Source organism: Pholis gunnellus, assembly GCF_910591455.1.
Source record: "Pholis gunnellus genome assembly, chromosome: 12".
NCBI lineage: Eukaryota > Metazoa > Chordata > Actinopteri > Perciformes > Pholidae > Pholis > Pholis gunnellus.
This window is the reverse complement of record NC_136539.1, coordinates 14168951-14181641: the sequence shown is the minus strand read 5'-3', so window position 1 is coordinate 14181641 and position 12691 is coordinate 14168951. Positions and strand designations below refer to the sequence as shown.

Here is a 12691-nt window from a genome sequence, read left to right as displayed (position 1 = left end):
CACTACTCTGAAAAGCTAAACTTCTTCCATTTTCCTCAAAGGTGAATAGCTGCCGAGTGTCGGCATCGATTACTGCGTTTGTTTAGTTTGAGAACAAAGAATGAGGAGGTTAAGACCCTTTGATCAAATGAAAAATGAGAAAGTGAATTTGAGCCAGAAATAAATCCAGCTGTAGCCGTAAGCAGCATTGCACCGACTTTCGCTGCATGAGCGAGTAAATGAGAGACGCCCACCAACCTCAAAAGTCTGAGGTTTAGTCGATGCAGCATCGACAAGTTTCCAGTCCAGCTCCCGAAAATGTAAAGGTTAATACATTTGTCGGTTTTTTTGAATGATCAGCAGCTTTTCACAGACTGAACTAAATGCTGACCCAGTTACTGCACCTGAGAAAGTCGATGACATGCTGACCCGGGGGTTTAAGAGACAAAGATCACATTTTGGGAATCAAACAGCAAAAGATCAATTTGATCTCTGTGTGTCTAGTAGAGATAGCTGCAGGTTGTGTTTAGCCTTGCGATGCGGTAACTTTACAGTGGGGATAAACCCAAGCAGCCTTTTTCTTTTACAGTGTAAATTAACGAGCTTTGAATATGAACTTACTAGTTTGTAAGCTTAGTGTTGTGATAGTTGTGACAATTTGACGGTAGATGGTGTGAACTTTGGGCCCGGACACAGAGAGCCAACCTCAATGAACCAGCACTGCAGGCTTAGGAAATACTTTGCGACCCCATGTTGTCTGTTATAAACCTCTCTCACCTCTTTAATGGCAAAAATGACATAAAATGTATCAGACGTGTATGTCGTACACCAATATTCTGCGCCTTTGTAGGAGGACAGACCTCATCAGCGTTCTCTGTAATTCAGCCGATTGTTGTCATGCCACTGTGATTCTCTTTTTTATACTTGTAATATGAACAAGAGAATGTCTAATAAAAAGGTGCACCTGGCGCTGCAAAGGCAGCGGTAAAAAACAAGAAACAGTTGCCATAAATTGGTGGCGCTATTGATTTTCTACATGCAACTCTGGTGATTGGTTACAGATAATACCAACGGTGCTGCAAACTCAACAGGCAATGATCTGCAACAAGACACGCAATGATGGCCCGATGGTCCTTCTGAGGGCCACCTGACCGCTGGCTCCGTGGGTCAGGGCCGTTAAGTCGGCAGTATAATTGCTTATCGGATGATGAAACCGCTTTGGAAACCACGAGAGAGGCCTTCCAGGAGAGACTGTCGAGTGTGGCCGTTTGGGACAGCTAATTCCACTTTTGTCGGACAACACATTAATACAAACTACTTATTTTCTTGCATAACCCTGAGACCACAGTCACGCAAATACAATCCTTTCTGGCCCATTTAATTCCCGATCAGTGATCTTTTGACATTCGTCCTCTGTGCGTCGCATCAAAGCCTCAGAATCCACCACAGCTTAGCGACCTCAAGTCAAGAGAAATGTCTGCCCGCTTTCCAGTTCAGTTAGCTCTTGGATCAATGCTTCAACAGCTGTTAGAGATATTCTAACCAGCTTTTTTTGTTTGTTTTTGGACTTTTTCCTCCATCTCTGTATTGAGCCTCTCTCCCTCCTCTTGCTCTCTGGAGTTTAGCTCCGGATAGAATTATTGGCCCTGGTGTCACAAGAGTGTTTACATTGGGTCGCCGTTTCAAAGCTAGGGCCAAGGCACCTGAGAACATGAGCAGAGAACACTGTTTGGTTCACACACACACACACACACACACACACACACACACACACAGAGATTTGCTCCATCTGACTGTCAGATATGACTTATTGCCGCTAGTGTTGCACCACTGACAGCGTTGTCAGTCACACCCCAGTGATTTCGCCTGTTGATTCCTCTAGCACGCCACCGCCTCCACTAGGACCAGGTCTGAAATCCTGCAGAGAATGTTTCGTTTCTAGAAATTGACATTAGATTGGGTGTGGAGGAGCTGAGAGTGTGGGGGTTGTGGAGTTGAAAGCACCCGTGAAGTTGGTCAGCAGGCGTGGGAATTGATGTGTTATCGCTGCATTAGTGGTCCTATTTCAGGGCATTCCTTGTGCATCGGAGTATCCCGTGAGAAAGGCAAACACAGAACCGAGTGTGCTTGCGCAAGGAGCAGAGCTCTATCGCCACAGTGGGATTTGATTGAAATGTATCCCACTGCCTGAGCAGAGCAGAGACGGTCGCCCCATCTGATGCTAGGGTTTTCGGCATGCAACCCCTCACACGCCGCTAGCAAGCTCTGATAAGAAGCACATGCCGCATGCTTTCTTTTCTTCGGGAGCCAAGTATCTCTTAGTTCTCGGCTTTGTATTGACATTTTGTCCAAATAAAAAATGGAATAATGAAAGCTCACTCCCAGATTGTAATGTTTCTTAAAAGTGCTCTGATGTTGCAGTAAGTGAAATGGCTGTTGATTAAGTGACTGGCAGAAACACTGCTTGGCAGACTCATATCTGTCTATACAGCTTCTTGCCGGCAGTGTGTCTGAATTGGGCTCCTGGGCTATATTATAGACTGTTAGCGTCTCTGTTGGTTCAATTAGAGAGAGGGGGGGGGGGGCAGCGTGCTAAGAGGAAATAAAGCAGGAAAGCTAATCGGTATTTTATTTTACCTCTACCATTGAGGCGTACTTGTATACGAGCTTCAGATATACACATACAGAGTTCAGTCTTAATAGCTTGCACTGGTCTGTAGATCATGTGCTTTGTTCTACACTTCCACACCAAGGTCACGTTGAAGTGCAAAAAAAAACGAAGTGACCACTAACACACATGCACTCTGTAGTTTTGTTGCAGCAGCATTTTGGAGCGCTAACCGTGTACTTAGCCGCAGCGTCGGCCTCCTCCAAGGTTGCTGGTGGCCTGCACAAGTTCAGCCTGGGCAGCAAGAGGCAGCTAATTAGAAGAACATGCTACATGCCGGCTAATCCTTGACAGATGCAGCATCAAAGGCTGTGCATAATTTATCAGCGGCTACCAAAAGTCTATGTGACTTCAGTGAAATGACACAATTTCTAAATATTTAGATTTCATCTGAAATAACTGAGTCTTTGCCATGTGGATCGCCGCCTCGTCCTCTTTCTTTTTTTTTGCCGTTTCAAGCAAATAATCTCAGCCCCGAGGATATTCTGCCCAGATGAAATTTGATGTGAATGTCTGATGCCTTGACGCTCGAGCTGTTCTTTCCTACGTGAGGATTATTTTTCACTTTAGTGTGTGTGAGTCAGTCTCTGTTTGTTTCGTGGACACATCCACACACACACTGAGCTATTAAAAGCCTAAATTGTGGCTATCTCTGCTGGGTTACCCTAACTGCACATGACAGCTGACATAACGGGAGGTTTGCGTGCCTGCTTCTCAACGCCTGCGTTTGCGTGCGGCTTTCTCCACAGGGGTGCTGTGGAACCTGTCGTCATGTGACCCCATCAAGATGACAATCATTCGGGACGCCTTGGTGACCCTTACCAACACTGTGATCATCCCGCACTCTGGATGGAGCAGCTCCACCTTCGATGACGACCACAAGCTGAAGTTCCACTCCTCCCTGGTGCTGAGGAACACCACAGGCTGTCTGAGGTAAACCACCTGATGAGCACACTGGGCACTGGCACCCCTATGTGGACAACCGACGCTATTACATCTAGTGGGGAATGAGCTCATAATGTGGCTCTTCTTTAAAAGCTCCGTGACGGTTGTCTTTGAAGAATATATAACACTGAAGTGACCCCATGAATGAAACGTAAGTCAATTTTGCAGACGAATAAAGAGTAACATTTACATAATAGTGTCAGAACGGTGTGTATTTTTGTCCAAAAAAAAAGATTCTAATGAGCAACATCAAAAGAAAAAATACCTAAACTCTTGTAATTGTGTATGTTTTAGTCAAATAGCTATGACCCGTCATGTCTCTATTTCAAAGTCATCATTTCATAGACTATTTCAGTCAATTATGTAATATTACCAGCTTTTCTCCCGGGGCGACTTCCTTTGAAGACTGTGTGCTGCATTTATAGTTTAGCCTTTAATTGCTTAAAGCTAGGTGTGTGTGTGTGTGTGTGTGTGTGTGTGTGTGTGTGTGTGTGTGTGTGTGTGTGTGTGTGTGTGTGTGTGTGTGTGTGTGTGTGTGTGTGTGTGTGTGTGTCTGTGTGTGTGTGTGTGTGTGTGTGTGTGAGCACACTTAGTTAGTTCCTGATTTACTCAGCAAAGTGCTATAATGACTTCAGTCAGACCACACAGACACTTCATACATTATGGATGGTGTACACATTCAAGTGGGACATACACACACAGCTGTCATTTTGTGTATTTGCATATGCTCATTTGTTTGTTGAGTGAAGCCCCGAAAATCAAAGGCCTAATTTTTGGTGTGTGTGTGTGTGTGATGTGATGTGCTTTTCAAAAGGAACCTGAGTTCAGCTGGCGAGGAGGCCAGAAAACAAATGCGTGTTTGTGAAGGCCTGGTTGACTCACTGCTCTACGTCATCAAAGCATGTGTAAACACCTCTGACTTCGACAGTAAAGTATGCACTAAAACACTTCTCTCCCCCCCCCACACACACACAAACACACACACAGGAGGAAAACATGCTGCCACATGATAAGAGGCTCTGGGGGAAAATCCCACTTAACCCCGTTTGAATCATTTTATTGCCTGTGACGGAATGACCTCCACATTATCCAGCAGCAACTGTTTCATTTACTTTATCACCCAAAGCACAACTCACAACATGTAGAATCCAATAGCCCGAGCTCATTGGCCTGCTATAGAGTATGCGAACATTTTTCTATGGCAGCTGTAGAAATGAGATCAGATCTATCGGACGTGCATCTGCGGACTGTAAAAGACATACAAAGTCAAGTGGAGATCACATCCCCCTGGGAACTGGGCCCCTTAATTTTGTCAGACATGTATGCTCATTGACATTCTGTGAGGCAAAGCCTGCACAGAACTCAAACAGCATGGAATAAAATCCATTAGCTCTGGTCCAGATAATCTTTCTTGCTGGAGACCCTTGGATTCCATAACGAATTGATTTGTGACGCCGCAGATAGCGGGCCTGTGTACCACACACTGGCAGCATATAGTGTAGCGTGCCGCACAGAGTTTATTGTATTGTAGCTTTTGTCACGGTGATTTGGACAGTCTCGACTGTAACCACTCACCCACGCCCCCGTCTCCTTCTGCCCGCCAACAGATTGTGGAGAACTGTATTTGCACTCTAAGGAACCTGTCATATCGTCTGGAGCTGGAGCTGCCGCCCCCCCGGCAGATGGAGGGGCAGGAGGTAGACGGCTTACTGGGCAGCGAGTTGCCCAGTAAAGAGGTGGACTCCAGCTGCTGGGGCAGGAAGAAAAAGAAGAAGAAAAAGAGCTTGCAGGAAGACACAGTGAGTGTGGTGCTTTTAAATAGATGCCCAGTGCACTATTCAAATCGGCAAAAAGTGTGAAGCGTCCACATTTATTCAACATGTATGTCAAAGTTCGGACCTCATATGGAAAACCTTTGCAGTCGCGTCCTGTTTGTTCTTCATTGTGTAAAGTAACATCTTTATGGAAAGAAAACATCTAACATTATTATGCAATTATTTTAAAGATAAAATTCCACATGAACGGTGATGTATTGCTTTTCATTAGCTTTTGAAAAAAAGGGGAAAGTCTGCATCAGAACCTGCATTTAAACCAGTGTTTAAACTAAACACTGTGATTGTTCGTTCAGTGGGACGGTGTCGGACCCATCCCCGGCTTCTCCAAGTCTCCCAAGGGGGCAGAGATGTTATGGCACCCTTCGGTGGTGAAACCTTACTTGACACTGCTGGCTGAGAGCTCAAACCCCGCCACTCTGGAGGGCGCCGCTGGGTCCCTTCAGAACCTGTCAGCTGGCAACTGGAAGGTACAGTAATCTTTATGTATGTATGTATGTATGTTTGTACACACAAACAAATACACGCAAACAATCTAAATCAGCTGTGTCAGTCATAGCTGACGTCGGCTTTACGTTAAAACACTTTAGGACCGTCCGTTCCCCTGGGAGGCGTCCAGACCCTTTTGGAGGTTTAATGCCTTTTTTGTGTGCTCAGTTTGCAGCATACATTCGTGCAGCAGTGCGTAAGGAGAAGGGACTGCCCATCCTAGTGGAGCTGCTGCGGATGGATAACGACCGGGTGGTGAGTTCGGTCGCCACTGCTCTGAGAAACATGGCGCTGGATGTCAGGAACAAGGAGCTCATAGGTCAGTCACACGGTTTCATTTCAGACTGTAATTGATTCTGATGAGTTGCATAAGATGATACACAAATATGAAGATTCTTAATGCTGTTCTACTTACCATGACTTTGTTTAAGTTAACAATGTAGCTCATGTTGCACTGATAAGCCATGTTGTAAACGGGTTCAGCATGGCTGCATGCATAGAACGTGAATATAATATGTTGATTTGCATTACAAATTGCTTAGTTCAGAAGTATATAGGATTTATGGGGAGCTATATGCAACAGGATTCTGTGGAAACTTGTTAAAATATGTATCAGAATTAAATCGATACTGAATTGGAATGGGTATTCAGCACATTACATCCCAAACAGTTACATTATTTGTATATTATAGCTACTGACAAGATAAACACCGTTAAAAACAATGTGCTTAAAATAGTTCTTATTTATATTAAATTCAGAAACATTTTGTGGACATTTTAACGACTGGTTATAATTTTTCATTCCATCTCAGCCCCTTTTTGTCCCATTAAACTCTCATTTCATGAAAAACAAGTTTTTACGTGCTCGCTGCGTGGAATTAATGAGGAGTTCCAGTTCCAGCAATGCAGGGGTTGACGCCTGGCAGATGGGGGAGGAGTTGCAGTGTAGTCTTTAAGGTGCTTTTGGTTTTGTGTGTGAGAGATAGAGAGAGAGAGAGAGAGAGAGAGAGAGAGAGAGAGAGTTAATGCTGCATGTATTCAGGTCCCTCAGCTAGGCTGCTCTGCTGAAGGAGAGATAGGGGAAACAATCCTTTTTATTTTTTTAAACACCAGGATGCTCACACTCTGACGTCCTTGTGATGATAACGCAATGTCATTTAGGAAAACTGCCTACCTCCCCGCAGTCCCGAGCAGATATTAATATATCATTCATATAGCAAGCACAAGATATCGTTTCGGTCACAGTGTGGCAGGCATTCACTTTTACATTCGGCAACATGGAAAGATAAATGCAATGAACTCTGTGTGTCTTGTGTCCGTGCATAAGCTTCTGCCCGGCTGCTGTTAGACTGCGTCATAATGAGGTATAGCTGCATGTCTCACTTCCTCCCCTCCCTCCCTCTCAGGGAAGTATGCGATGAGGGACCTGGTCAACCGTCTCCCCGGGGGAAGCACCACCCTGCTGTCGGACGAGACGGTGGCGGCCATCTGTTGCACCCTGCACGAGGTCACCAGCAAAAACATGGAGAACGCCAAAGCCTTGGCCGACACGGGCGGCATCGAGAAGCTGGTCAACATCACCAAGGGCAGGGGAGACAGGTGGGCTCCGGCAGCATGCATTTGTCCCAACGTGTTTGGTGAGGGTGTCGAGTGCACACTGATGTAAACCGCACTCGCTAACATATGCACATGCCCAAATGCACTGCTAGGATACACAAAGAGCCATATGTGGGCTGGTGGCAAGGCTGTACAGACTGTCCTGGACATTGGACAGTTTTACACAAACACTTACACATTTAATAAGCGCACACACACACACACAAACATTTCAATGCTGAGAGAAGGAGAGACCGAAGCCACAGGGAAGGTGGTTTCGTGTGCATTGAGGTTTTATGTCCCCGTGGAATGATGTGCCAGCAGCTATTTCTAAACCCACTATATATTCAGTGATGTTCCAGGTTACAAGCCACTGAGGACACTCTCCTCCTTCAATCACGCTGTCCTGTGATATCTACAATGTGATTTGAAATGAGGTTGAAGTGATTCGGGAATACTCAAAAGTACACGTTTATGTTTTTGTGTGTTTTCCAGGTACTCTATGAAGGTGGTTAAAGCGTCTGCTCAGGTGCTGAACACACTGTGGCAGTACCGGGATCTGCGTACCATCTATAAGAAAGTAAGAGCATTGGGGCTGATGGCAAGGGCCCATGATGGTACTGTTTAGACTTTAAACAGTCGCATACTTGTGTCTGTTCACAATCAATTGATTACTTTATGCAAGGAGAGGCAGTTTAACTGTAAGAAAGAAGCCGCTAAACATTTGTTACATGTTGTAATTCTCAGTGTGTCCAACATGTTTTATCGATATGGGCCCACACAGCAAAGGATTATTTTTATATATTCCCTCTGTGACCAAAGACATGACATTTTTAAAGATACCACACAAGAGTTTTCCAAACCACCACTTTTCCTCTCTCTCTCTCTTCTTCCCAACAGGATGGATGGAACCAAAACCATTTCCTCACTCCAGTGTCAACACTTGAACGGGACAGGTTCAAGTCCCAGCCCACCCTCCCCACCAGCACCATTCAGATGTCCCCAGTCAACCACCCTGGTAGGCTCCACTTTCCTACAGACCCCTGCCAGATGAAAATAAACTCCGCCAGTGCAACAGGAAAACCTCTGGAATTCATTGTTGAAATGTGTTTTTCTCTTCACAGCTGCCAGTGCCACGTCGTCTCCTGCCATGCTGGGCATTAAAGAGCATAGAGACACTATCAGAGATTACCAGAGATCACAGTCAACTATGCAATTTTATAATTACCAAGGGGACAACAATATCCATAAAAAACAGTATACAGGTACTCAAACAATGCACACAAAAGCTATCCGTACAGTTTGCATATTAGTGGTCTTTAAAACTGTACTAAAACTGTATCCACTTTCTGCACCAGACTGTAATCCCAGGCTACCCTTTGGTCCTCTCGGTGCAAGTCTTTATCTATTTTATCCCTCATAACGCTCCAAGCCGATCCCATGGCCGGTGTCGTCTCCCTGCCAAGACGGTGTCTTTTATCATCTCCCCTGAAGCCCTGCCAGCCCTCAGACAGTCAGTCATTTCAATTCAGAGCACTTCAGAGCCGGTGTGCACAGCAGTAAAGTGAACTGGTCAGCCAGTGGAGGACCCTTCACAACGGTGCCATTGTTAGCTGGCCCAAGCCGTAGCGCGCAGACAGGGCCAGTGAGTGGGTACCCAGACATACTACAGCCAGACGAGAGCCCTTGCCAGCCTACGCCGGTTGGCGGGAGCAAGGGGAGGGAAGAGTAAACAAAAATGAGCCGCAGCCTCAACAGTCCACGCTTTACATAACGAAATAGAAATTGAGTTTCCGGATTCCACCGGCGGTCGGGTTAAGTGCCAACAAAAATACCCATCCCATGGGCTATGCCAACAACAGAACAGCAGCGGCCAACTCTATTATTTGATGTTATTACTCTCCACAGCACAGAATAGCGCTTCTTGATCCTGCTCTAAATACAGAAGTAATGAAGTGTATTTGCTTCAAGTCCCACTGAATTTCTCCTTATTTTTATTTATTTTTTTCCAGGGTCTGGAAAGCCTTCTCCATATTACTACTCATCCCCCACAAGAGAGGAGCCCAGAAGAACACAGGTGAATACAATCAGTCTGCATAAATGTTTGGTTCTATTTCACAAGCTCTGCATTCATATCTGCTTGCGTTTTCTTTGCTATGATTCAACCCTGTCATGGCACCTCATTAGATTGTTTCCACAATCCAAATTAACTCTGTATTTATCTATTAAGTTTAGTTTATTTGTGCAGAATATTGTATTGGCAACAACAAGCAGCGCCCCCGGCAATGATATAACATAATAGCATCTTGGTAATCGCGTACAATAACACACATTTGAGGCATGTAGGACAAGGCACTACAAGGTGCACAGAGGGACATGTGTACACAGTTTTTTTTATTATTCCTTATTATATGTTGTCACTACAATTTTGCATATTGCATGAGTCAGCAGCTAATCAGTGCTGCATCCACGCTATTTATATTTCGGTAGATTTAAATGCATCAAAAACAACAAAAATACAACCAAGTAAAGCTTTGCACTAGGTCTTATATTCATTATTGTTTTATCTGTGGATTCTCAATCAACCAATTAGTCATGAAATGTCCGAAAATAGAGAAAGCCTCGGGTGATAGCTTCAAACGGTTGTTTTGTCTGAACAACAGTCTAAATGTATTTAATTGCCAATGATTTACAAGGCAGAAAAGCAGCTTGTAAAAGAGAATGTTTAACATTTTTGCCTGATAAATGACTCAAAACAATTAAATGAATTATGCTTTTTTGTTTATTTTGTTTATTTTTTGATCAATGTTTGCTTCTAGTAAGTGTTTGATAGTAATAGTACAACGCCGCTGTTTGAGATCCTTCCACCGTTCTGTATAAACCTGGCGAGGACAACCGGCTCTTCCACCCCACTTGACTAATACAAAGAGACTGACGCGTATTACACTGCGGATAAATGGCGATGCCGGGAATGACCCAGCACATCAGCTATTGTCTGAGCGAGAGTGATTGTGACTGCTGGGATTGGGATGGTCTGGGTGCGTCTCAGGCACCTGTCACTGCGGGACACATCCATGTGTGCCCATTCAGATAACGGGCGCAGTGAGAAGGAGGCAGGAGGGAGGAGATGTCAGAGACAAAAGAGAGAGTTCTCTTGTGTCCTTCATCCCATCACATTTAGGCCAGTTAATGTTCGAGGACAGTCGTCACCTCATTTATTTCGGATAAATTCCTTCTATCTTCTGGATTTATAGCATTTACCTTGAAGCAGTTTTCTGTTGCGTTAGTGTCTAGCGACGTGTCGGCTCTGAGGTGTTTGATTAGTTTACTGGCTTAAAAAAAAAACAACTCCTCCATCCAGACAAGAGTGCATTTAGCTGGAACGGCAGAGATGTCAGCATCTGTTGCTTCATTTTATTACCAATACGTGGACGTATCTAACACAAATAGTTGTGTTCTTGACAGTAGTGGAAGAAGTACTCAGATCCTTACATTGTTGGAATACTTAAAACTAAATTTTAATTTATTTACACCTGTTTTTTTGTATGGACTGAAGAAACAAGAGATTGTGCTGTTAGGCATATTTTGTTTCCATTGTACAGAGCAATGCTTGCTGTTTCCAGTCTTTATGCTCAGCTAAGCTAAGCTAACCTGCCTGCTGCAGTATTAAATTCAACAGATAGACATGAATAGATTAGTGGTATCAATCTTCACGTCTAAGTTAATTGTTTTTACTTTATATGCTCAAGGGTGATTATGCATCATCAAATTGGCATCTGCAAAGTAGCCACTGACTTTACCGGCACGATAAAAGTAGTGGAGTAAAACGTACATTTCCCTCTGAAATGTAGTGATTAAGTAGCATGAAATGAAAATACACAAGTACCTAAAAACTGTCGTTTTAATCCTTAAAATGTCCGTCCTGGTCGATTTGGCATCACCTGTGTTGGAGGTGTTTAGCCCGCTCGCCTGTAACTCCTCATCTAACCGCTCCGCTGCCAAAAAGTTAAGTCTCAAATGACCATGTCTTGTCTTGCGAACTTGTTTCGAGTGAATAAACGCAATCAACTCCTTGGACTGTTTCACAATAAAAGCCTCCTGATATTTTTTGAATGCTTTTAATATGAGGCAGTGGGATATGTTCGGTTCGCATTAAGTCCACATCGACTCTGATGCGGTGTGAGCAGGTTAAACAGTAAACAGTAAACAGTTAGAAGCAGATACACTAGATTACATACAAGGATAATTTCCTGTGAATATCTTGTGAAGGCCATTTGACTCTTGTCGACTCCGCCACTTACATTGAAAACTAAAGAGAATCAATAAGGATTTGATTTCACGATGTGACTCATGAAATTGATTTCATGAGGATTATAACTTTTAAGTACGGCACTTGAGTAAATGTGATTGCCACTGCTGGCTCTTCATCATATTTCAGTGAAAATCTGTCTCTTGTCCTTGCAGCCTGTGTATTACACAGAGGAGCCGGGCAGGAGGAACTACGATACGTACAGAATGTACCTCCAGCATCCCCACGGCTACGACGACCCGTACTTGGAGGAGGTCATCACCTACCCGCCCACGGGGGACTACAGCTCCCAGCCTCACGGACTGAAATCCACCACCAACTATGTGGACTTTTACGCTAGCACACGGAGGCCTTCATACAGGGCAGAGCAGTACCCCGGCTCTCCTGACTCCTGGGTATAGGTCTGAGGGCCCGAGGTGCACACAAGGACCGACAAAACTTTTTTTCATGAACTTGGCTTCATAAGTGTTTGTTTTTAAAGTGAATGCGTGTGTGTGGAGGGGGAGTTCAACTGAGCGATGGCAGATGGAAAGATGGAATGTGTGCCAAAGAAGGAAATCAAGGAATGTTCTTTTTAAATTATTTTTTATTTAGTAGAGGAAGATGGAATCATGCTTGGGGGGCCTGTTGAGGGTCGATCCCCTACACTACAGCGAGGAGACGTGCGTCCTGTCTAGATGTTAGTTTTCTTTTCTTTATGAAACTCTTAGCTGTGATAGCATGGTGACAGGTGTGAGTCATGTGAGCGAGGGTCCGCGGTAAGAGTTGAGATGGGGAATGTGTATGTGCTGAAGCCAAAATGGATCATGAACTCATATCTGTTAAAAGAAACACACACACACACACACACACACACACACACAAAAAACAAAA

General features: G+C 44.4%; 1 protein-coding gene across 2 annotated transcripts in view; it reads left to right on the top strand.

Moving 5' to 3' along the window:
- The window catches only part of LOC306703904 (plakophilin-4-like), a 55724-nt gene extending 43033 nt beyond the window's left edge, over positions 1 to 12691 (top strand). For both annotated transcript variants that reach the window (XM_079170066.1, XM_079170065.1), the window contains exons 12-22: positions 3397 to 3580; positions 4407 to 4524; positions 5200 to 5391; positions 5721 to 5894; positions 6082 to 6232; positions 7320 to 7512; positions 8005 to 8089; positions 8410 to 8527; positions 8634 to 8774; positions 9522 to 9586; positions 11974 to 12691. In XM_079170066.1, coding sequence (XP_079026192.1) covers positions 3397 to 3580; positions 4407 to 4524; positions 5200 to 5391; positions 5721 to 5894; positions 6082 to 6232; positions 7320 to 7512; positions 8005 to 8089; positions 8410 to 8527; positions 8634 to 8774; positions 9522 to 9586; positions 11974 to 12219 — 1667 coding nt within the window. In that variant the 3' untranslated portion in view covers positions 12220 to 12691. The remainder of the gene's footprint in view (positions 1 to 3396; positions 3581 to 4406; positions 4525 to 5199; positions 5392 to 5720; positions 5895 to 6081; positions 6233 to 7319; positions 7513 to 8004; positions 8090 to 8409; positions 8528 to 8633; positions 8775 to 9521; positions 9587 to 11973) is intronic.